General features: G+C 38.3%; 2 protein-coding genes across 2 annotated transcripts in view; both read right to left on the reverse strand.

The window, feature by feature from the left end:
* Positions 1-671: 671 nt before the first annotated feature.
* LOC108676327 (myosin-VIIa) lies at positions 672-22,453 on the reverse strand. The gene is made up of 39 exons (XM_018164390.2): positions 22,295-22,453; positions 21,861-21,974; positions 21,464-21,610; positions 21,001-21,185; positions 20,674-20,795; positions 20,300-20,556; positions 19,958-20,123; positions 19,581-19,711; positions 18,843-19,027; positions 18,324-18,534; positions 17,847-17,982; positions 17,476-17,580; positions 16,922-17,070; positions 16,358-16,513; positions 15,887-16,077; positions 15,071-15,224; positions 14,528-14,668; positions 13,682-13,819; positions 13,074-13,256; positions 11,867-12,058; positions 11,273-11,463; positions 10,826-11,072; positions 10,439-10,612; positions 9,977-10,162; positions 9,510-9,691; positions 8,976-9,119; positions 8,726-8,810; positions 7,992-8,405; positions 7,665-7,783; positions 7,304-7,418; positions 6,672-6,812; positions 5,787-5,924; positions 4,941-5,096; positions 4,259-4,487; positions 3,285-3,413; positions 2,856-2,952; positions 2,444-2,541; positions 2,029-2,198; positions 672-1,832 (listed from the first exon to the last, which is right to left on the reverse strand). The coding sequence occupies exons 1-39, from the start codon at positions 22,373-22,375 to the stop codon at positions 1,641-1,643; spliced, it is 6,351 nt and encodes a 2,116-aa protein (XP_018019879.1). The 5' UTR covers positions 22,376-22,453; the 3' UTR covers positions 672-1,640.
* Positions 22,454-25,690: 3,237 nt separating this feature from the next.
* Positions 25,691-26,842, reverse strand: part of LOC108676328 (myosin-VIIa) — a 30,166-nt gene continuing 29,014 nt past the window's right edge. The window contains exon 21 of the mRNA XM_018164391.1: positions 25,691-26,695. Within this exon, the coding sequence (XP_018019880.1) occupies positions 26,492-26,695 (204 nt within the window). The 3' untranslated portion in view covers positions 25,691-26,491. The remainder of the gene's footprint in view (positions 26,696-26,842) is intronic.

Below are 26,842 nucleotides of genomic sequence, written 5' to 3' on the forward strand. Positions count from 1 at the left end.
GTGAAATTTTACAATTTAATCATAAACAGGGAAATATAATATAACGTCGAATAAGTGTGAATTCACATTTGCGCGATGTGTGATAAAATTCACCAAGATCAGTTCATAATTGATCGGATTATACGCAGGTCACTTACCCAAAACGGGGGCTTTTGCGTCTATGTCCGCTGTCGATTCCGCCTATGGATGTGGAGAAATGTAGATTGGATAATGGCTGATTGAAGCAGTGAGTACTGGTTAGAAAACAGCATTTTTGCTATGTAAAGTATGCAATGTCACGAATCTGTCACCGGCTAACAGGTCTAAATTTTCAACGCATTAATCACGATATTTAATTTTAAAGATTTGTCTAAAAGAAATTCTAATATCAGAACGTCTTTACAAGAGTTTCCTCGCTGAACTATTACATTAGTAATTCATCAATGGATCGAGATCATTCAATGCATGTATAAGTTCATGTTTTTTCGTGTATGCACTATATTATATTATAATATATTATATTATATTATATTATATTATATTATATTATATTATGTAATATTATATTATATTATACATAGAGGTTTCGACGTTTGCAAGGCCGTAGGCCTTTCGCCGATTCCTAACATCGCAGAACATTCGTGGAGTATACATTGAAAGTTCAACTTAAGGGAAAGAAATCATAATTGTTCTATTAAGTTTATTCAGCAAAAAATGCCTATCATCATCAACAGCAATGCAAGAAATTTTAATAACTTAACGCAATAGAATATGGTATTAGCTTATCGTTCTATGCAAGAGGAAAACGCATATTTTTTTTCAAATGTGCCCGATCATGTTTATACTCCTTCGACGGGAACAGAGCATAGAGCTAAATTTAGATTGATAAACTGAACTTATAAAAATACGCATATGATCTACTACTTACTTAAATCAACTTTATATGATATATAAGACAAACAAGACACTAGGCCCAATGAGTAACTTTACGAATGACAAAACATAAATAATTTTAGTTCTAAAAGGCACGCTATGCAAATACTAAAAGTTTAAATTTAAAGTGAAATCTATGCTACGTAATCTTTGAGCTGAATATTACTATTATTTAAGTAAAAAGTCGGGATTACAGGTAGAAGACAAGAACTTCGGCGAGTGCTGTAACATATTTATCCTTTACACTACAGACTTTAGTTTATTGTTGTAGGCTTACATTTGCAGTATTTGCCTCTATTTGATTGTTGTGATTTCAATCGATAGACAAAAAATGAACTGATGCACTACCCATTAATAATATTTCAACACAATAAACATTAAATTAGATTTTCCCTGAAAAGAATCGAATAGATAATGATATTTTTGAAAACGATAGCAAAGAATCAGTTATTGTATTTCCAACTTCGAAAACGGACGGTTAGAAATGAATAACTCAATCAACAAATTTACTGTCTAGAAATGTATTTTCTAAAAAAATGAGTTCAATATTGCTTACTTATATTTGAGGTAAAACACAACGTTAGATCGAAATCTGCAGGTCAATGAAAAATGACTCTTGTACGAACAAATCACAACATCGATTGTCTAATGAAGCGGTTTACTCCAGCTTCAACATTGCTCGAATAACTTGAATTATTCTCGAACAATTAGTTGTGTGTGGATTGACATTAACGTTTAAGTTGATTGTTGGTGTAAAGAAGGGCCACATAAGATGACATGAGGTCGTCCATCTTGTAACCCTGGGAAGTCTCACAAAGAAGCTTGGTGTTGTTGGTGAGGTTGCCTATGGTCAAGTGGAAGAAGGTATTGCCAGACGACCAGTTGCTTACGCTTGTGAACGGGTGAGTTTCCAGAATCACCTGTAAATTAATTGAATTTTAAAATTCGATGTGAATTTTAAAATTTTACATTATTAGGATCAAATTAAATCGTGAACGTAACACTTTTTAGCATTGGTAGTAAATGCTCTCTTAGTTGCCCGTGAATTATCGTGTGTTATCTGAAATGAGATGAAATATATGAAATAATTAACTATTTCCAGATCACTAACGTTACCTTCGTTGTAGTGTTGATGAGCAGTACGCCGTTTCGGTTGATGGCCACAAGCAGCTTCGTGGGGTACTGAGGGTCGCTGTTCTGGCGCACCTCGAAGAAGGCCGAGCCAAATGTTGGCCATTGGAAGATGACTTTCAGGAACTCGAGCTTGACATCTTCTTTCGACATCCCTTAGATAACGAATAGAATTTTTAAATACATTTTTATACTCTGAAATCTACTTATATTATGAACTACGGTCACATGATCTCACATCACCTAACAGACCTGTTGAACTTACCTGTTGATATTATAAAATAACGAATAAAAACTGTAAAAACAGTTCCACTTGAGACTTCAATCTTATGTACGAGATAAAATTCTGCGGTAGTTTTTATTAGTGATATACTATGAAAAGAACGAAGCAGCAACGCACCTGCGGTGTCATTGAAATGCTTGGTGATCTGCTTCTTCCAGTCGCTGGTGCTGTAAGCCTTCAGGAGATCTTCGGGCACGAGTGAGGGCAGCACGGATCTGCGACGGTCCAAAGAATCCGGCGTATTAAATTGAGTAAAAATTAGATTTATAAAAATCGACAAATTTACTGATATTGAGCGTAAATGCCTTTGTTTTATATCAGTGGCATGAGCTAATTATTCACGTCGCTGCTACACAAGTTCCGGATATATATTCACATATTAGGTGGGAGGTTTCTCTGTACAACACTGTACAACATATATCATGGAGATAATAGCTCACTCAGGAGACAAAGTTCAGGATTTCAAGCCTTTTCCGATAAAGAAATTAATTAAATAATGATATATTTAGCGGATGATATCTCAACATACCCGACTTGAGAGAGGCCTGCTCTGTCGTCGCCGTAGCGCGCTTTGAAAATGATACTCGCAAGCTTTGCCGCTATTTCCTTGGTACACTTATGATAACCTGATGGAAATAAGAGGGGATTTAAATTTACAAATAAGCATGGATTTCAGGCATTTAAACGATTGCTAATGTAGACACATCTGCTTGCCGTTTATATATATGTAATTAAATAAAAAGTCATTCCGCAAACATTACCAAAAAAGCAAGTATCCGTGCCAATAAATACCCAAATTGGGAGCATTACATGATACATTTCCTTAATTAAAAATTATTGTTCAGATAAAAGAAAACGAAATAACTAGAAGTATTGAAACTACAAGCTAAAGAATACTCCACTAATCTTTGAACTGAATATTACTTAAAGCTTATTTTATTGTTGCTTAAGCAATTACCTCGCAGGTACTTAGGCAGTTCTTGGTTGTAGTGGAAGATTAGGTCTGCATTACGGTCCTGGCCCGGCACAACGTTCGTCCAAAGTTTCCTCATGAAGAACACGCGGTATGTGAACAGCGCTCTGCTGCCTGCAATTGCGTAGTATTTTAACAAGTATTTGATGTAAATAACTTGCATTACGATATCGAATGCGAATGTTAAATGTGAAGAAAGCTGATAATATAGCTGCGAAAGTGGTCGTGGATAATTGGTGGTACGAACGGGTTACACGAACTTTAAACCACCCTATGAGCGCATGTTAAGATAATTGCCTAGATTATGAAGATATTTGAAGATGAGAAAAGTAATATTAAAGCCAGTTACAGACTGATATGAAACAGAAACAATCATATTGTCAAAGTAAGGTAAGCCAGGTCTTTTCTTGAAAATCGTTACATGGCGTTTAAAGTCCGCATCTTCATCGAATTCTCTCCTCCTGATGCCGAAGAGTTATTGGTGACACAAATCCTCGTGTGTTACCAGCAGACCTAGTTAGCTTTGAGTCTACTGTGTCACTAAAAGCTTGCCTCAGACGCTGAGTCAACAGCTATTACAGCATATGTGTCACGAGGACAAGAACCCGGTGGATGGAAGTTATAATTCTATAAAAGGGCTGTTGACCTTAGTAAGGCCCCCTGTAACTGACTAGTACGCCGCGATGTAACTCGCATTAGAGCTACTCCGACATAACGGTCGACGTCTCTGCCTTATACCTCTAATATAACTCTCGTGTATAACCACCTCGTACCAAGATAAATTCCATAGAGAGAAGTCTAGCTCTTATTTATCCCTCACGAACTAAATCAACGAATCACTATCCTGAGGTAGAAATACCTTTATATAATCATTCAAGTGACGCTTTATATCGCCGCCTGACACCGATGTTTCATAAATCCCCATAGATGTAAAGCAAGATCCAATATGTAACTCGTACCGTCGCGGTTGGGTCTTGTCTTCCTCATCCAATCATTCAGCAGCCGAACGAAGTCGAAGAAGAAATCCTCCTCAGGTACCGAGATAACCCTGTCAGAAATCATAACGAAGAGGCTGAAGCCTTCCGAAGATTTGATGTTCAAACGCTGAGCGATTGAGTCGATGAGGTCAGCAGCCGAAGTGCCGGAGTTCACTTCGAAGGCTTGGTCCGAGTCGTCGGGGAAGTACACCTGAGCATCCAGGCAGAGAACGAGAGTCAATTTCGGACGGATAATTCGGTGGATAATAATTGAGTATTAGGTATACATTCTTTCAGGGAATAACAATAAAATTTATTTACGCCCATGATGCGACATTGTGAGCAATTGATTACGCTCAGTGAAATTCCAGGAAGAGTAAAAGGCAAACGTTTGCTTACTGCAAATAAATACTTTTCGGATACGTTTAAGAACTACAAAATTCTAGAGCCCATTGGAAATTGAAATAATGGTCCATGTTTAGAAACTAGACGAACACATAAGAAAATTGTTTAAGCACACAAATAACTAAGTACACCATTGTGACAGTTCTGGGTCACAGACCACGCAATACTTAAAAAAATATAGAAGCAGACACTTAAAACCATCAATAATCAGCATCTGATACATGGAACGGAGAACGTGAAGAGAGATTTAATTTACAACCTTATGGAAGATCTGAGTGGTCTTGTGGTGGATGGCCTCGACTTCGACTTGATGAGGCGGGTACTTGCGCTGGCCGTGCTTGAGCGTCTTCTGCAGCCTGACCATCGCGTCTCGGGCGATGGGGTGCTTTCTCGTCTTCAGAAACAGGTTCAGCTCCTGTTCGAATGGAATATTTTGTCGTATAACGTTGTTGACTAGAATCCTAGATAGTGTAAAATGTATCTATCTAGCAATTGATACTCGTAGGTAGTGTAAATAGTAGATTGTTGGTACCTATTTTTGGATGACATCAATGAGACCGGTCTCATTTTAATAGCCGCACTTATAATTTTTCAGAAGCAAAACAATTACTTAACCTCGCCTCTGATGAGAAGAGTGCGCACCAAAAGTACATTGGTACAGTAAAAGATACATATTAATAATAACAGTGCAGACATATATAGTATACAGTACAGATATATATATTAAGAATAATTGCAACAGCGGCGGCCACTTTTGTAGCTACACGGGGAGCGCCTCGATGAACGGAAATAGCTGCGATCTAGCCTAGGGCATATAAAAAATATAACTCAGTACTCACAGTAGTGAGTGACAGAGAGCGCATTTAGTCGTCGACGAAAACTTGAGGTCACGGACAGACGGACGGACGGACAGACAGACAAACAGACGGACATGGCGAGCACAATAGTCATTTTTTCCATAAATGAGAAAATGCGCTAAAAACATGGCCCGCCATCTGGTAGATTGCTTGTGTCGTAGTAAGTCAAGCCCGACATTTGGAAGAGGAAAGACTGGGTGGTTCAGCATTTATGTTGTCACACCTAAAGTGAACATTGGTCCCCTGACCTTCATTAGGGCTGGTGAGCAGGTGAAGAGACCTGTAGCAAGCCACATCAACTCCCAGCATCTCTCTTCACTCAGCCGATTGCGGTTGTCAGTGAGCTGCTTCATCAACTGACAGTAGCACTCATCTCGGAGCAACTCCTATTAAAACGATTACAAAGAAAATCATCTTTATCAGACAAGCTTGAAGTAAATAAATCATAATTGTAGAAAAAACCTGAGACTTTTATTTGCAATCTAGTCTGAAATAATTGACGTGAAGTTTTATCCTGTAGTGGTCGGAGTATGAAGTTTATGACGTTTTTTCGTGCATATGCAATAGGACAGTACAGCATCTTTTCGTGTCGATGGTGTCTTGCATACAATATGGTATATAGCATTTTTCCTTTTTAGTTAGTGCCACCCACGCATTTATTAGGACAGCAAAGCATTTTGAAATTCTTTACTAGGACAAATTTTTCCATGTAGCGCATTTAGCAAGATAGCAGAACATTCCCCCCTTTATTAGGACCACTTATAATATAATAATAATAATAATATAGCGGTTTCAGCGTTATTAGGCCGTAGGCCTGTCGCCGATTCTTAACATCGCAGAACATTCACAGCATTTTGCGGTCTCGAACTCGCAACTCACTGCTACAATTCTGCTGTGCTTAACCGCCCGGCCTCCTCGCCGATTCTGGCCAGAAACTGGCGCACAGAGCTGGGATCGAACCCGCGCCTCTCTAGTGCGTCAATCTTGGTACTCTGAACTGTAACCACTGGGCCACCCTGCCCACAACTATTCACAACTGCCCTGCCCACAACTTATTCACTATAACAGCATTGCCATGTATTCCGTAGGATTTATTAGTGCGATGTATTCATAAGGACAGCGTAACATCTCACCTCTTTAATGGGACCGTTGAAGACCTTGTCGGTAAGATCTGTGTCGGTGGGGGCAGAACGTGTAGGCAGTTCCCCCGTGTACTTCAGAATTGCTGTGTAGCTGTCCACCGCCATGTCGCTCAACTGCTGACTGTCCAGAACCTACGAAATAAAAAGAAATGACATTATCAACGAACGTATAATATTCGCATTCTAAATGAAAAGAATAATTATTCACTGTATATTTTTGGCATTATCAATGTTAATATCGACGATGATAATTATTGTTATGTTTATGGCAGTATAGTAGACATGGACAAGTAGAGAGTAACTTGAAGACACCTGTAGGGATTTAGATTGACATGTTTTGTTGCGAGTAGGTGAGGAAATAATTGTACTTTAACAAAGTAATTTGAACAAACTTCTAAGCTCACTCTACATTTAAGCGTGACAATATGATTAATGGTACATGGAATTTGATTATTGGTACATGAAATTTATTCAGTTGAGAACTATCATGTATTTTGTGCTTATTTTTGTGCTGTCATTAAAATTTATTGAACAAAGAAGTATTGAAGACGTATTACTAATTTTTAATAATATAAAAGTACCTGTGGTCGCCGACTTCCCTAAGCATGTAACAGCCATCTTACCTTGAGCAGGAGCGGCTGCTGCAGAGGGTCGCGGGAGTGCTTCCACAGCACCGACGAACCCTTCCGCGCTGCCGTCATTTGACTGCGCCGCGACACCGTGCCTGCCATCGCAGCTCTAGAAAGTCCATGCAAAGCTTTAGAAATTTTTCAGATCATTAAGACTATGATTGAATATGAAGTATTCAATTACGATTGTTGCCTGAATAAAGGTAATTATTGTATTTCAGTAATGAAGAGTTTAAAGTTAGAAATTCTTTTCAAGGAATTAGATTGCGTCCTTTCAGAACGCTAGCTGTGTCCTAAAAACCCGAATGCTGATAAATTTTATGAAGAATAAATAGAAGAATTTAATATATTAGACCTGAAGTTCTCAGCAGCATATCGTTCAAGAGTGTGCATCTTCTCAGCAGGTTCTGCATTGTTCTCCTCGGACTCCAACATTCTGCGAGCTCTTTCTGCCTCCTCTGTGGCGTACAGCTCCTAGAAAGAAATTAACTAATAAAATAAGTAAGTTTTTAATAATGATTCCCAACTTAGCTGCAAATACACTGATTTAAACAATACAAAAAATTTAAATACACTGATTAATAGGTTGTAGATAATTATTTTATTGCGTCTATCTTGGGGTGTTCCATGAGATGAGAAATTTTGTGAAGATAGAAAAACACAAAGAAAGCATAAAACTAACGACAAGTTCGCGGTCAGGCTTGGTCATTGTAGGCACGACGACGATAGTTTCAGCGGGGAAGTTTCCAGACTCGTTGGTTCTGTCACAGCGTCCGATACACCAGCCCATATTCAAGGCAGTTTCCCCCACGCAGTCTTCCTGAAGTTGAATGAGATCGCCTCGCTTGAAAGAGAGCAGCGAGCTGTCGCCAGGAGACCTGTAGTCCTGCAGTGCCACTACAAACTTCGATCGTTTCTTCAGCCCCTCGATGAAGAAGAGGATGAGGGTGTGAATGTCCTGGCTGTTGACTGAACGGAATTTGAAGTTTTCACCCCGCACCGTCGCGATCGTGACCGTTTGACCGTACAAGCCTTGACCAGGAACTTTGTTGAACGTCGCTGTAATAATTTCTGGATACGTCAGCTCGCGAAGTATCTGGAGGTCAGAAAACAATTATTGCATCTCGTTATTTGTAACATTTTGTCATTTGTAAAAATTCTTTATTCTCAGAAAACAAAAGCATAAGAAATATTGCATCTAGTGACTAATGGTAGTCGAATTCGTGGTTGTAAGAAATTCACTCTAAATGGAGAGTCTTCGTCTTACAGTGTTCTAATGGACTCAAAGTATTGTGATTTTAACAGAGAAAAACAGAAGATTTTCAAGCAGGCGAAAAATACAATAAAAAATTATATTGCAATGATGTTTCAAAATTACTGCAGGAGCATCAGAAATAAATTTCGAATGTAACATACATTTTCTTGGTCATCGACGAAATAAATTCCTGTCCACGTGATGGCGATGATGACTTCATTCTTCTCCAACGGCGGCCCAGCGATCCTAATTTTCAATAACACAGAATTAGTTGCTTCTAAATTCTTTATTCAACGCATTGCGTTTAATATTAAATGGTTTATCTCTCAGTAAGTTCATCATGGTGCACATCTACCCTGACATTTATCACATTATTCACAACAAATTATAAATAATTCCAGGAAAGAGAACCTGACGCCCTCGTAGAAGCGCGAGAAGAGCAGCGGCCACTTGAACTTGGCGAAAGATACGACATCCTCCTTCAGCCTGAGGTACTCAACTCGCTCCTTGACGTAGTAGCTTTTCTTGTAGGCGCTGGACACTAGCTTCGTCCACCTTAGGAACACGGCAAAACAAACTTAATAAATTGCAGAGGGTAGGGAATAGCATCTTCAATTTATCGGATTACAATCTTGTATCGAATTACAATATTGTAATCGGATTTATCGCCCTTGTATTCTAAATTCACAATGAGATAACGAAATTTGAGAAACGAAGGAAAACATGAAGCTCAGGAAAACATAATTTGCACCGCAATAAAAAAAGCACCACACAGTAAAAACGCATGCATTCCAAGCTTGACAGCTCTAATCAACATATCTGAATACTTGGTAATCATCATTAAAACATATTTAGAAATTTGTAATAATTAAAATACGTTATGGGTAATTTACAACTCTGTAGCATCACTCATGACTCTATTTACTACATAAACGTTTTTGTTACTTGTCAAGATTGCCGTCACTGCTGGAGACGTATGCGTCAGGAATGTAGCTCGCAATGTTGCTGCGCAGTCTCTCTTCGTGCATCTCAGCGCCGAACTCGATGTAGAATTGCTGCGCTGCAAGCATCGCTAAGTCTTCTTCCTTGTCACATTGATACTCTCCGAACTTGACTCCCCGAACGATCTAGAGCAACGGTCCTTGCAATTAGAATTAGTTGAAGATCATGGTTGTAGGATAGGCAGTATAAGATCACTGTATAATCAAATGTAGAAATTATGATTACTAATTAGTAATTTTAGGTGGATCAACATCATTAAAATTACATCGTTTCAGGTTATGTTTCCTACAATTTTCAGAAAATGTAGCTTCATTCTCTTTTGCTCCATAACATAGAACAATCTGTTATAAATCCTTTTCGAAAATCAGTGGCTGAAGTTTTACTCCAGGTATTTACGATAACAAAATAACCTGTTGATATATGAGGTTGGTGGCGACGTGATCCTCGGTAGGGTCGTGCCAAGGCGCGAAGATTTCCTTCCTGAAGAAGAGCCGCCAAGGAGCGTTCCTCTCCTGAGCTCCTTGCTCCTTGGCGTACTGCTCGCACTGGCTGATGGCGTCCATCACGTGCTCACCCTCACTTCCAAGTGACGACACCTTCAAGAAAAAAATAAAAAAAAGTCTATTTTATGATTCTGAAATCTGCACAAATGCATATATGTGCATTTTCTGGACAAATCTTTTTTGTTCACACTATTTGCAATGAGTCGAGATATTCCGGAGTCGAGATAATCCGGCATAGGTATTCTTCGCAATGCGAGATATTCACACCCAAAATTCAATTCTCAAAATTTTACAACCGGAATCAACGCTCCAAATCTATCATTCCACTATCCTGTCACGAACCTCGTGCTACAACGACGCACTGATTACCTTGTCGAAGAGAGCGATGTAGAGTGAGAAGCCAAATTGGTCTCGGAGCGACACCTTATCGGTGAGCTGGTTACACAACTCCCGAGCTGTCGACGCTGAGTCAGCGTGGAGCGTCTTCGTGGTGCCGTCCATAAACGTGATCGGGATCGATATGGTACTCTTCGTCTTTGTGGCCTTTAAATAGAAACAATTTATTGTAACAATTATATAATCGGTGATTAGTCAATTATGTTTTTTAATTATAATTTTACTTTACATATATGAATTTTATTTTAGAGAGATTTCTCTCCCTAATAACCCTTCCACGTTCAAGTCTTCATGAAACGACTGATATTTCATTCCAGACAAGATTACTCTGAATGCAATCAATCATTAGTCAGTATAAACCTGGAGTTCGAGCCAGCTGGGAGGTTGAGTCCGGGATCCATTGGCAAAAGTTCTCCTGAGTCGCTTGTAGCAGTAGGGAGCGTAGCCCTGGGGGCCTCGGTCGATGAAGTTGTAAAGGTAGTTGACGAATTCCTCTGAAGGCGCAAAGCAGCCCACGCAGAGAGATAATAGAATCCAACCACGAGCGTGCGAGGATTTGCCAGGGTTGTTCGACAGCTGCTTGCATATTTGGCAGTAGATTTCGTCTCTGTTGAGTATCGCGAATAAATAATAAATGTTTCAAATTTTGAGCTATGATTCAGTATGATATGAAAGGAAATAATCCATCTACGATTCTTAACGAGACATGTTTGAATAGATATTTTTCTTTACCGTAAGTAGTTTTTAGTACGACGTTAGAAAACGCTGAGTCAGGAAAGTATCTAATAAGAATTCACTGCCACCAACCTGAGCTCTTCTCTTAATATGCCATGGCCGATAATAAAGTGCAGTTTCTCCATGTTAGAAGTAGGCCGCGATTCAAGCCACTGTTGATAAGTGTCAGCAGCCGCGTCCCCGCCCTTCAGTTGTTGAATCAACTCTTCGGTGATCTTCCCTTTACGCTTCAGGGTCATAGAGATGAGCTTGCGTTGTTTGCTCTGTTGAGACGAGAGGAAAATCCGAGGTTTGAATGTAAAGTTATGTTCCTGTGCCAATTGAGAGAGATTATACAGCTCATTCATGGGAATTCAAAGGTGTACATTTTGAAGTTCAATTTCATGAACGTAAAAATGAGCTTGTGATGCTTATCCTGGCATTGCGGTAACACAGACAGAATAACAGACTCATTTCGTTCTAAATTTCCAGTTGTTGATGCTATTATTACCCTCGCGTGATAGCCAATCACTAGGGAAATTGAATGATCCAATTTTGCCCTAAAATCTCTGGCTCCGTTACGTTACGTTTAACTGCAAAATTAAACCGATAATTTTTCTTTTCATGTAGTCACTATCCTCTAAAGTCAGCATGACCAATTTATAAAGTAGTTCTTTTCAGGCTTACAGTCATGTCAGCAGAACCAGATTCCAGTGCTGCCTGAGCATCTTTGAATTGTTTTGATTTTGCGAAATTTCTGCCCAGGGTTCCGCTGATGATGGCCATGACGGGCGTGTTGTCCTTGTGGACGCTGCTGTACTTCGGCTCCGCCATGTCGCCCATGAAGCGCAGGATCGTTACCCACAGGGCCAATGCCGCCTGAGATCAGGTTGTGTTAGCTTGATCAGAAAAATAATATTGTAAAAGATGAACAAGTTATTGAAGCTTGAGATCACACAGCATTACAAGCTAGCATCTTTACGAGATTTTGTGAGTTGAATTTTTGACGGCGACTGGATAATTTGGACTAAACTTTAAACGTCATATTGTGAGAATTTTTTTCTGACAAACTTTGGATACTGCATAATCAGGTTATTATTCAAATGTTTGTGCTATTATTTCATTTCTGACTGGCTCTAAAGCGAAAGCTATTACATTTGATATATTTGCGATTCTAAATTTAACTGATCACGAGGAAATAAAAAATTAATATTAAATTATTAATTATAAAATTGATTATTATTATATGATAAAAACTATTATTAATTATTAAATTAATTAAATTTCTGATATCTCCGTGCATCAGCACGATAAAAAAGTGTTTTTATAATAACAGGGCCATATCACGACAAACGTAATGTCGAAGATTCTCATATGTTTGTTTCGTTGTTGACTATGATTAATAGTTCAAATTTTCTCAAATAATGATTCCGATGCAAATAGCAGTAAGTTGCACTCAGTTGTCTGTTTACTGATTAAGTAAAAAATGCTGTCAGACGGTTTCTATCAAGTATGCAGGATCTATTTTCTTTCTTTTTTACCAGCATTTCCATGTTGATCTAATTCCCTAGCAAGCACATTATAAGTTAACGACACTGAATCATTTTCTATCTGGTCATGATTCGATGAATTTTGAATCGATCAAAATCCCTCGACAAAAATACATATAAAAATAACCGCTGAAGATCAGTTGTCGAGTGTTTTGCTGATTACTTTACGCCCAATGAAGCATCGCTTCTGCAGCTGTGATAATCATAACTTATTTTAATGCTCGCCAGCTCGGTTTGACCGAAAAAAAAATGTTATAATTCTGTTCTAAATAGGCAAGGTGACCTGTTGGTTAAGATTCGGTTGAAAATCACTATATTTTACTGTATTATATTTATGTTCATACCACTCTGTCCGCGTCGTTCTGCAGGTTCAGTAGAGGCTGCTTGAGTTGTCGCCTCGTGTACTGATGAGTGACGTTGCCTTGGAAGTAAGTAGAAGCGTACTTCTGGAACGTGTATTCCGACACGTCCTCCTGCATCCCTGATGACGGGAAGGCCTCTTCCAGGCCAATTGGAGCCATCGATCCCTGCGTTCAAGATTTGTATCAATGTTACAGAAAACATCATACTGACTTTAGAGAAATAGTTCTGGATCGGGTCAATTCCTTGTTGTAATGCCTGATTTTAGAACTTTAACAAAAATTGAATTTGAACAATATTCAACAGCGGCATTTGATCCAGAGAAGGACAATCATGGAAAAACCTTATGATCCGAGAATAATTTTCTGAGAAAAAATCATAGCATTGTCACATGGCTTCTTCCTGCTTCGCTTCACTGTTTTGAAACAATTTGGCTAATGGACGTTGTCCTGTCATTTGCTAAGCAGGCTTTTATTATTCACGAGTGATATTACCAATTCACCGACTAAATAACTACTCAATTATAAGAATTAAAGCAAATAAATGATAGCTGAACACACCACGCGCACATTAACAATTGCTTAAGTCTCACCCTCCTGCGCACGGTGCCGCCCTGCAAGAAGCCGAACATTTCGTCCACGAGCTGCGGGTCGTTGACGTTCTCGTCGTCCTCGTCGTCGTGCACCGGCGAGATCATCTCCGTCGTTTCGTCCAGCTCCATGAGTCGTTTCTGATATTGATATAGCATTATAAATATGTATGAATAATATTATTATAAATATGTATGCATAATAGCATAATCAATATTCATGAATAATAGCATTATAAATATGTATGAATAAAAGCAATATAAATATGTATGAATAATAGCATTATAAATATATATGAATAATGTGACGTCTGTGATGAGCAGCGCTTTCGAGTTAGCCTTCAAAATTAGATTATGACGTAATTTTGAAACGATGCATGAGATTGAAATGAAACCAAAATAACATCACAAATTGAATGCAGTTCCGCGGTTCTCTTCGTTGTGACTCCCTAGATTCCTCCTGTGAATTGCTTATGAATTCACGAGATTTTATTCCATTATATTTTGTTTTCATTTACGGGTGGGAATTTCGTAGTTCATACCGAAATTAGGACCAGTTTAATTTATAGCACTATAGTTTACATCCTGTTAAACTAATATTTTTGAATGCCCGTAGGATTTAACAGTTTTTTTTTGCTATAAAACTGAAAAAAATTGCCACATAATAAAAAAAGAATTAATAATCTACTCTAACATCGTGCTAAACTTGCATAAAGAGAAATGACAAATTCATAAGCTAACAAATTTATAACAAAAGATCGATTCGTAAGCTGATCAATTCACAAGCTAATATTTATATCAATTGATCAATCCACAACAATACAGTAAAAACAACTCGCCAAGACGCACCTGGTAGTTGAGGTCGGCAATTTCCTTGGCCTGTTGCTTGTCCCCTCGCCGCCGGAGTTCAGCTTCCTCCTTGTCACGGAGACGCTTGGCCTGCAGCCGCTGCTGGAAGCGTCGACGCGCCAGCAAACCTCGGCACCGAGCCTGGCAAGTTTATCATAGAAGTCATGATTGAAATTTTCAGGTAAAAATACATTGTGAATGTTTTCCGTTATTATTTAATCGGACTTTGGTTCAAGTTCATGTAAATAATGAAAAAATTAGAAAGAAAATTTCGACCACATGTTCAGAAGCATGACAGAGAGAGCGAATGTTTCGCTGACTATGATGAGTGCTTCATCAAAAATAGACTAATTTGTGAGCGAGATCCTATTTAAAATTTTGCGGTGTGAAGTTAGCATCAAGTCTTCAATCCTGCATCCAGGGTAATTGATCAATAATCACTGAAACAATAATCCTTAGAAGAGATTAAAATGATAATGAATCGTATCAATACCCATGCAAAAGCACGAATTATAAAAGCACAGAAACCAAATTTGCCGTCACCTGCAGGCCGGTAATGGTATTCCTGAGGTTGGTGAACTTGTGGTTGGCACGCCTTGCTTTGATGGCGGCTTGAAGACGTGCGAAGCCGCGCTTCATCAGCTGATAACGCCACCAGACAACCAGGAAACGCGCGTTTTGTTGAATCAACAAGAATCTGCAAACAGAATTTAGGAATTACAAAGTGCAATATTAACTCTCTGAATGTCATATTGCCTTGGCATGAGGCAGGTGTCATGCATTCAGATCAACATAACATAACATAGTGATCTCGGCGCTGAAGCGTAGGCCTGATGTGGCCTGTCGCCGATTCTTTTCCTTTTCGTGCATTGTTCTCAGCTGATTTTTACTGAGAAGGTGCAATAGAACCAATGTTAACTTAAGTATTTTTGTCCCTTCTAAATCGATATTAAAAACGTTAATAAACGTTTCAAATATTTCTAATGCTCAATTAATTGCTGAAGGATACGATGAGATTGAGGCAGGTTTTTACGCAAAGTACATTACCATAAATATTTATCATAACTAATGTGCATTTTCTAGGTAAATCCCTCTTTGAAACATTGTTCAATAATTACCGTCAGAGTTTCCTACAAAAAATGTAACGCTGCAGCAATTTTAGTCATTTTAAGAAATAAATATGGTTAATAAAATAAATTAAACTTACATAAGGTAAGACGAACCTAACTCTTCCAATTCAGCTGTTTCTTAGCCCTTTGTCTACGAATACCTTAACTATCGTCAATGCCATTCGTACATAAAGGCTTGGGACCGAGAGGCCCCGTCAGCACACGAAGAGTGTTAACCGTCAAATTATACCTCTTCCTGTAGTACCAGCCGCGCATGCAGCGCTGCAGGATGGTGATCTTCAGGGAGAGCACGCGGTCACGTTCGCGCTCCAGAAACACGTCCTGCGCATCCTTCAGGAAGACTTTGCTGTGCCCGATCTGGTAGTCCGTGCCTTTCAGAACCTCCTTGCAGATGCGCTTGGCAGATGCTGAGTTATCGCCCTTGTAAATTAAAATTCATTAATTGCGGAATATATGTTATGATTAAGTCAAGAGTTTATTTTAGAAATTATCCAACGAATGACAGAACTATGCATTAGGATTGATGGCAAAAATATGTACAAAGTTGTGTAAAAAGTTAAAAATTCAAAAATAAGTAATAATATACAACTAAATGACGACTTAATTTGGAATTCCTGAAAATTTTAGAAATCTACATGATCGTTCTTTGGATTCAAACAAACCAGATGTTAACAGCAGTTAACAGCAAGTAAGCTCTTACCTTATGTGCGGGAGGGCATCCGTGGATGAGGAACCTGTAGCGCTCGACGAACTCCCTGAAGGTGTGGCGGATGGGGTAGCCCGCCCTGCGGATCCTGATGGTCTCCATCATGCCGGAGTAACGCAGCTGGCGGCAGCACAGCTCGCGGTCGAACAACTAAGAAATAAAACAAACGGAGGACTTGGATTATTAGGCGATCAATCCACTAAAGTGTCAGTGGAGAACTATGCTTGAGTTCTATGGTGATTATCGGTGTAGACAATGAGTGTCCAAAGTAGACGATTTCTAATGGAACAGCGCTAAAATTTAGAAATATTATATAAAATCGCGTCTGATATGAAGTACAGCATCGGCGGAGAATAAACTAACGTAACTTATTGTGTGATCAAAATCCTGCGACGGCTTTACAACAATTTTACAACATACGACAGAGAGAACAATTTAAAGGCTTTGTTGCAAGATGTAGTACATATATCATATATAGTTGTGTTGCTAAATTACACTACTAGAGGTTGTTACTTTTGTGCAAATGCACCGTTCCTCAATTCAAAGCCCTAGACTGACATTGGGGCTCTTAGTCTCGTTGGGCTTGACGGTCCTGACGAAATAGGGCTGACAACTGCCGAGTGTGCCCATGAGGGAGTCGAGTGAGCGCTTGAACTGCGAGGAGAGCGTGCGAGCTTGTTTTTTCGTCGTACTTCCCCCCGTTAACTCTGTTGAAATTAGTTTAACAATAAAATTCCCTATCACCGATTAAAATTCTCTTAAAACAAAATTATATTTTTTTCGATGTTTCTCTATGGCTGATTTAAGGTCGTTTAAAATTCGTTTTTATGTTCAATTGAGTATATTCGCCAATTATATCAAACTATTAAATTAAGTTAGCCGTGTTTTCAATCATTTCTACATTTATTCAAAGATTTTTCTTTATATTTAAGCTCTATTTGGAACAGGTAATCATATCCACAATCTTATCATCAATCCATCAGGAACATAAGCGGACAAGTGTAATATTTTTGGTTAAACACGATTGTTCTTGTATCAGTCCCCTTTTCTTAATATGAATTTAGCATTTCCATAAGGATTAGATGTAATTGGGCAAATTTAGAATTACTTACCATCTTTGTCGAAGAGGTTTTTCAGAAATTGGTTTTTGATGAGCGGTCCAATGACAAGGTTCAACAGGTCGACACTGAACGTATCGCGATTCTTGTCCAAGAAGCCTGGGCAAAGATGGGCATGAATTGAATGTAGATTAATGCGAAGTAGTCATATTCAATGTACTGTGTGTAACTCTGTTGATTCCAACAATGTAATAGTAGTCATTCGACTTAAAAATAATCCCAATCTGTAAATCACTCTGTGAAAAACTGAAATCCGAATGTATGAAATGAACGATCAGGTGTATCTGGTCTCACAGGCAGCAGAATGCTTTTATTCAATCAAGTCATTGTCATGGTGATCCCGAGCAGCACTAAACTCATTTTACCTTTGGCACTGTAGTAAACTGTGCCGGCAAAGTGGCGTATCCCGAAGGAAAGCTGAGCCTGGCTCCTCATCTGGACGAAGTGCGGGTGGCTTTGATGTTGCGAATAGAGTTTCTGGACCATCGTGCTGTCTGTGCCCTGGATGCACCCAGCAAAAATTAAATCATGCGCAGCAGTTCAGCGATTTAGGTTACTTTACTTTATTTTTTATAAACGTACATTGACCATTTTATGTCCAAAAATCGACGTAAACTATCAATTTCTACACATTCGCATGGTTACATCCGATATTTATTGTAACTCACATGACTTTTGAGTTAAAAATAGGCTTGCCAACGGAAAAAGGGGGTATAAAATATTACTATTTATTGCCATAATTTTTTTAAAATATCTAAAAAAAAAACAACCAAATTTAAATGCCCCCAAATAAAATATTTTAAAATGATTACTTATTGTAGTTACGTGACAAAGATCTTTACTTTGGGGAACTTGGATTCTTCATCCACAAGGGCCATGATGTTCATTGGCCTAATGGCGATCATGTCGAGAGTGTCTTGGTTGTCGACAAACTCGATGTGCTGCCAGTTGATGTTCTCTGCGTTGTACTCCTCCTGCTCCAGCTTGAAGATGTGCTGCACGAAGAACTGCTGCAAGTTCTCGTTTGCGTAGTTGATGCAGAACTGTTCAAAACTGAAAGAATATAGAAAGAAAGAATATAACTATCAAACTTCTGAAAGAAAGAATATAATCGTCATAAATTGTTGCGTGTGAGTAGTACTTGATGTTATGGTGCAGGCAGAATCGAGAGGCATATTTCCTCCTTGAGTGAAATTGCCATCGAATAATTTAGTCATCTACCATTCTTAACTTCTTAAGAATGGTAACTTCTTAACTTAACTTCTTAAGAAGACTTAACTTCTTGAAAGGGAAAAATCCGCCAATTATCAGATCTCATAGATAATGGGAATACTGTAATAGTACATGCAACGCCAAATTACCTATTGGTTTGAAAGTTCTCAAATCCAAAGATATCGAGGACGCCGATGGAACTGCTCTTCTTCATGGATGGGTTGTAGATGGCCGAGTTGATTTTGGCAACAATCCAGACGAAGAGGTTGCCGTAGATGCCTTTCACGAACGCGTCTCGAGTTGCAACAGCGTTGTCGAGGCTCAGAGGCGACACCTTGCAAAGAACTCAATTATGAACTTTATTAAGAGGATGTGCTAGCAAATATCGGTTCCAATATAATTAAGTGCCAGACGCACGCTAAAACTTATTCAATTGTCATCACTGATAACCAGGGAAAATTTGGCTCGTTGTAAAACATAGAGAGGGAAATAGAATTTCTCATGGATGGGAATAATTTTACATTTGACATTAAAATAATTTACATTAAAATTTACATTAAACGATTGAGTTATGGAATCAATCACATTAATCATGTTTTACGAAGCAAATTAAACGCTGACGATCTAAATTGCGTTGATATTTAAGAATGCTTTACGTTAAATTTGCTTCAAAATAGTTCAATTAACAACTAAACAACTAAATCAAGTAAACATCAATGCACAACAACCATCATGCATGTATAACGATGACTAGTATGCAACAACGATAAATTATGAAACCCTATGTGGAAATAAGAAAATTTCTATCACTTGTGGTCAATAGATCAAAATTGTTACCCAGACATGTCCTAATCATTACTAAATGCAATTGAGTGTTTGTAACTCACGACAGTCTCGCCCTGCGCGGTGATGGAGCGCGACGTGAGTCCCGCTTTGAGGTGCCGCGCCTCCACTCCCAGCAGCTCAGCCACCCACGCCAGCCCCGCCGCGTCGGTGATCTCAGAGCCATCCATGTTCGCTACGAAACTCCATCATTAACAGACAATATCTCCATTTGCTTCACTTATATAATACTTTTGGATCGTTAATAACATAAATTGAAAGAAAACTGTGATAATTTTCGTGCTTTTTAGCCATCAAACTAGTTACTAACTTTCATTTCGTCACTTCAAATTGAATGCATGCTGGAAAATATTCCATATTTTAAGCCATCGCTGAATATTCATTTTTAAACCTACAATAATACGTGGTTTTGTGTACTCACCAACACTTTTTGGTTTAAACTTTAAGTTGCCCATGTGAAGGATAGCAGCAAGCAGCTTGAACATTTCGTAGACTTCAGCGTCGCTGAACATGAGAACCTTCATTGCTGACCTGATGTCAGCGAATTCCCTGACATCGTTTCTACCTTCACACGTGATCGTTTCGCCCTGGTGAGCATGCAGGGGTAATGCGAATGTTTTGCCAGGATTAACATTATTATATTTGTTACGCGAGAATTGGGTGCAAATAATAACAAAATAAAGTTTATACGGTAATGGAGCACAACTATCTTTCACTGACTAATGCAATAAATTGAACATGGTTCACAAGACGAACTACTTACTTCGGTGAGATACTTGTAATTAGAAGCTGACTTCAGTTTGAGCTGCAACAGTTCATCTTTCGGTAGACCGGCAAGCATGCAGTAGAAGATATGGTAGTTTCTCTCTCCTTTGCTCTGCGACACAAGTCTCGACTTCTCCAGCAGGTATTGCTCGATCCTGGCTCCCTCGATGACGCCCTCACCCGAGAAGTGAATGTCGATGTACTTGCCGAAGCGAGACGAATTGTCGTTTCGTAGAGTCTTGGCGTTGCCGAACGCTGCACGGCGCAAGTAACAAATGAAATTAAAACTTGAAAAATCGGACGCAATATTAAAAATATCAAGTTACGCAGTGAATAAGATCAGAGTATGCATTAAAATTTTTCTTCACGTACCTTCAAGGATAGGATTTGCCTCCAAAACCTGTTGTTCTATCCACGAGTGTCGAGCTGAGATGGCTGTCAAGTACTGCAAGATGAGTTTCGTGTTTTCCGTTTTTCCAGCTCCGGATTCACCACTTTAAAGCAAAAATAATGGTAAATAAGGATTTTCGTGCATCTTGGAAATACTTATAATGCACTCTTTCAAAGAGAATGCAATATTAATTTTTCTAAGAACAAGAACTCCACCGAAAAATATATGAAAAACACGCACTCGGTGCGTTATTTCCCAAAATTCTTTATGTTTTTGGCAAATATCGAACAGCCTGGCTAACCACTAACCTGATGACGATGCACTGGTCACGGTGAAAAGTGTTCATGTTCGAGTAACAATTGTCGCCAATGGCAAAGATGTGAGGAGGAAGCTCGCCAAATTTCTTCCCTTTGTAAAGCCTGATCTGATCGGCTGTATAGATGGGTAGATTCTGATAAGGGTTGACTGCAACCAAGATGGACCCCGTGTAGGTCTGTCAAGTAACAATAAAAAAAGCGCTTACATTGAGTTTTTACTGGCATTATTCTTTGTCTCTAAATTTGTTGTCATTAACTTTTGATTACAATAGGTAGTTATTAACTGACTGGCATAGTGTATAAATCCTTAACTTTGCGCCAGCGTCTAATGAGCAGGTTCCGAATGATGCTCGTGCTGATTAGGCATGCTTGATAAAAAAAAATACTCACATATATGAGGTTTTCGTTGTATCTGATGAGCAGGTTATGCAGGATGTACCTTAACATGACTCACATATATGAGGTTTTCGTTGTATCTGATGAGCAAGTTACGCAAGATGCCAGCCTCGTGCAGGTCGCCCAGGCTGATCATGTCCTCGACCCCTTGAACAGACGTCGGGTGCATCGCCTTGATGCGACGCTCCGGCGGCAGCACAATCGACTGCGTAGAAGTGAAAAAGTTTTCATTCATCCTGGTATTGTTCTCGACATCCTGCTGTATATGTTTTCGCACTTAAAGTCTTACAGTTTCTACATAGTGTGGTAGTAAATATTGCCTTCTAAAATATTTATTCCTATAAGGCAACAATTCCTTCGTGAAAGATTTTTTGCCTGTTCAATTTGACGGTGCATTAAATTTATTTATTTTCTGAATTTTAAATATATATTCAGTTTATATGTGGACCATGTACCTTCCTAGCGTCATCCTGGACTGTCACTCGTCGACCGTCGATGCTCAAAACTTTGGCTCCGATGGCAACATCGAACTCACTTCCAGAAGTGGGCTCCACCCAGATGTAGTCGCCCTGCGATGCACATGGGTAAAATAAAGCACGGAAAATTGATTTTGATTGTTCACAAGTTAGAACATGCCAAATATCAGGTTGATAGAAAATAGTATGCATAAATATACTGTACCTGTTTATATCAAAGATCTGTGACACTCCATATGACACAATATGTATTATGGCTCGGATTTTGGCTCTGATTCAAATCTGGTTTTCAATATGGCTCATTTTTGGTCGATTGAAAATAATATACATACATATTGCAGTAGAAATAGGAAAATTATGACCCCCGAGGTGGTGGTAGCACTGTTTGTATTATGGTTCTGATTTTTACTTACTGGGAAGAAATTTGTGGCATTCTTTGCATTGCTCCCTCTTCTTTTGTCTTTTGATTTCCTCCTTTCATCTTCTCGACCCATTGTTACTTATTTAATGATGCGTTTGGTTATTTTTCATACATTTGGCCAAAAACTGATGAAATGAAACTTCAATTTTAATTTTTTTTGCAATATGTGATTATTAATCGTTCTGAAAATACAAATTTTTAGATCATTTCCCTTAAGCTCAATTTTAATTGCCAAACACTGTTATTTATTTATGTCATGCTCCATTTATTGAGTACTTGAAAGTTTTGGGTATAATCAATATTTTTGCTAGACAGTTTTCGGCATTGAGCCTCCCCTGAATTCCGCATTGAGCCTCCATTGAGCCTACTCTCGTCCTCCCTGGAATTATGCGTTTCCTGACATCGGCTGATTTATTTACGACAGTAAAATTAAACAGTCGCAGTCGGAACTTTTCATTCGAGGCATTAAATTCAGATCAGAGAGAAATAAAGTTCTTGGATGGAGGTTTCCAAAACCTTTTGTGATCATGTGGCACTTGGAGTACAGTCGACAACCTCGTTCCCTTGATCTAGAAACTTTATTATTGTTTCCCCTCTTTTGGATTAATGCCTCAGCTGAAAAGTTTCGGCTGTCGTACAAAATGTCAGCATTGTGTAATTTAAGAGGGCATAAAAAGCTAATGAACGATATGCACTTTGCCTTCAATTTAATACGATACTTAGATAATCGAACTATTGTTTAACGCGGCATCTCACTAATGAGTATGTGCGGTCGCTGTAACGACCTATTTCCGAATTTACGGTTTTTTCTTACTGTTTTTAACAACACAAACATTTGTTTTTGCCTTTATCTGTCATAAATTTTTTCTCTTTATCTTGAAGTGTGAAGAGCCTTTCCTCGCCCGTTCCTAAATTTATGTCTATACGGCCGAACCATCTTAACGAAGAAATTGTGACACAAAAACCGAAGCAACGAAGAAATTGTGACAACATAAACCAAAACGTCGAAGAAATTGTGACAACATAAACCAAAATGAAGAAGAAATTGTGACAACATAAACCGAAACGTTGAAGAAATTGTGACAACATAAACCAAAATGACAAAGAAATTGTGACAACATAAACCAAAATGACGAAGAAATTGTGACAACATAACTTCGCGGAGAACATACGAGTTGGTCGCGAGTGACCCTGACTAGATCGCGACTATACAATCGCTCAAGTGATAGTTTGGTCACATGGCCATATTCTTCGTCTCGCTATTTATTGAAAATTCCATTATTTTCCATATTTTTGCTTAGGCATTACTACAGCTATATAGTATTCAACAAAATAAGCTTTAAACGATCAAGTTATGCCTTGCTTTCCATTTCATTTATAGCGCTGTTTCAGCGATCATAAAAGTATAGTTAACATAGGAGGCTGTCATTGCTACAGCTGACTAAATGGTGGGACAGTTCTGATAATGGTAATCACCGACAACGGGCGATAAGTGAACGATAAAGCTGCAGGATACCTTCATCAATACGACCACCGATTGAACGGAAAAGCATGCTGTATGACTTATTCGGACACATAAATTTCTTAATTTCTATCTAGGGGCTTACATTCAATTTAGCAATCAAAAACTAAGAGAAATAAATTGTATCAGGTCATAAGATTGCGACTTTTTGTAACTGTTTGTCGATTGCGAACCTCGATTTGTGAACTAGACCCAACTAATTGATTCAGGCCGATGTAAATGACGCCTGATTATGCAATGCACTACCCTGAATCACTTAAATTTGGATTTCTCTTGTTTTCTACCAATGGCAGAAACATTTTATCATTTTTGCAACAATTCTTACCCTGTTTTAGGGCTTAGGAATAATCTCTTTAGAACTTGTCAGAGATTCATCTGCAGAGTAACTAATCGTCTACTTCGTTTGCAATTAGTCGACTTTAACTCACATTTTATGTATATATTTAATTAACTCTCTCACATTTATGTACAGAGGAGATGAAACGCATTCTAGTATTCAATAACATTGAATTGTAGAATTTGATTCAAATAAATTATTCTTCCCGGAAAAGGTTATATGAAAATTATGAATTTTTGCGGCTTATTTTTGCTATCAAATTTCTGGTTAAAACACGGTTCAACCAAGCGTGTAACATTATAATTCTTATAATTATTTTATGATTGTTGAAATTTTAAAGTTTATATGCAAGAAAATTATTCACGATGGATTTTTCACTTTCCTGAGCTCTAATAATTCAAATCTGAAGGAGTCAACAGATCAAGATGTTTTTATATCATCACTTCTCCGTATATTATATATATATACATATTCAAAGATTCTAGCTCTATTTATTGATTCGAGTAAAATTTTGCAGGAGCCGGATCTTCTAAAATAAGGCATAGCAAAATTCACTCTATGTCTTTTAACTTCATTTATGCCTTTATTTCGCTTTTCTAGTTAAACACATCGCATGGGTTCGTTCTCTCGAGACTGTAATGACACGTTAAATTAACACATTTTGAAGTGCGGAGTAGATCTGCAGCTAACTAGTAAGTAACCTCTTGTGTTCATCACTGCTGATGTTGCAGGTCATCATTTCCATCGAGTGTTCATATCTCGTATCTTATCTGTGACTGTTATCATTGATGTATGTCGTCAGCAGACGGGTTAATTGCATACAAATCCCCTCATGCTGCAAGTTTATGAATAAAGTCAGAAACCCCAGCTTGCGTACTTTCATTCATATGTTTCTAAATAATTCTTATTGAATGTTCTAGTATTAACTGTATGTACGAGTATTTTGCGTTTCTCTGAGGCGTTCTGTAATGGCAATCATTTGAAATGCCTTTCGGCTTTATGACTTTTTATCAATAATTGATGCTTAAAATGAACGATTTTTTAGTTCATGCGATCATAATTAATTGAGTCATTGCAACGAGTTATGAGCGATTATTACAATTCCTATCATCAGCCCTGCTCACAGCTCAGAAATTGGTTGAACATGCAATTGGTCTTGCATTATAAGATTTTATAAATTCACTGAGAAAACTCTTGCGTACAGCTTAACTGTCAGTGGTTCGATGCGTTCATCTCATATGAGTTGTCCAACAATTCAATTTCGAAGTGTTTTCTTATTAGCAACATATTCTTTCTTTGTGTTGACATTGTTTAGAAACTGGTGGACTCAAGTGCTGGTAGAAGCTTGGCTGCAGTAGTGACTAAACATTAGACGAATCCAGCATTTCTCTAAAAAAAATTGTTAACCTTTGTATTCAACCTCGTTGCATAGAACTCGTCTATAGCGTCAAACCTGTAACAAAGTCCTCCCTCGAAGCATAATTAGCATGCTTGAGACGACGTTATTGGAAAGTAAGAAGTTCTTTTATAATACAAATTTTATTTATTAAGAACAAAGAAATCGATGATCAAGTGCTTCAATCGTCTAATCTCAAACTGCAAACTGTCAGGTAATGCCGTTGAAACTAGCCAGTTAATTAAGTTCAACTACGAACAGGAGTAACGGAATTTACGAATCTCATTCCAACAAGGAGCCATAAAGAACGAATGTTGCGACATTTATTAGTTTTAATATTTTATTTATATACATCACGCTAAATAGCTGAATTTACAAGAGATTAATTTGTGCAGTGTTTGAGCATTACTTCGATGATCAGAGGAGCGAATTAGTCGAACGAACAGGTAGTACGTCTCTTACCATATTTTGGATCAAACTCATATGGCTAGAGAATCCAGATGATTAGCTAGGCTCCATTATTTAAAAAATGAATGTAAAGTTGAGGATTACAAATCAAATTTAACGATATTAGATATCCAATAGGAAAAAGATAATATGAGCATTCATCGAGTAAATTAAATTGAGCGATATAGCTAAGCAGCGATATAGCTACGATGCTCGTGATCATGAACAGTTAAAGGACTGATTTGCCGAGTTATATCGTTCAGTTCTTCTCACTATTCGAGGGTTCGGTCTCACGACACGTATCTTACCTAAGTCATTTTCAACATATTATTCAACACAATAATTGCACAAAAACAATTCTACAATAATATTGCAATAAAGTTAGAAATGTGATACATTAGTCTAACCAAACCTAAGGCTAATATTCACAGAAATAAATAAACTTATCTTGAAAATAAGCATCTATTTTTCCACCTCGGCTGGAATATTATTTCCTCAAAGTTCTCTGCTTGTTCATGTTGGTGAGCATGAGGGATATGTAGGAGGTGAGGAGGTCATCCATCTTGTAGCCGAGCGTCGTCTCGCACAAAAGTTTCGAGCCGCGCACGAGGTTGCCGATGGTCATGTGGAAGTAGGTGTTTCCTGACGACCAGTTACTGATCCGCGTAAACGCATTTGTCACTAGGATTTCCTGTGAGAAAAAAAGTATATGATAAATTTACGATCACTTTTAGCCCTCTACCGCAGTATGTCACTCTTCGGGAACATACAATTATACGTAAACTATTGACTGCAGCAACCTGCGGACGTTTGTACGCAACAGAGAACATTTTAAGCG

This window comes from Hyalella azteca, unplaced genomic scaffold (assembly GCF_000764305.2).
Source record: "Hyalella azteca isolate HAZT.00-mixed unplaced genomic scaffold, Hazt_2.0.2 contig1885, whole genome shotgun sequence".
NCBI lineage: Eukaryota > Metazoa > Arthropoda > Malacostraca > Amphipoda > Hyalellidae > Hyalella > Hyalella azteca.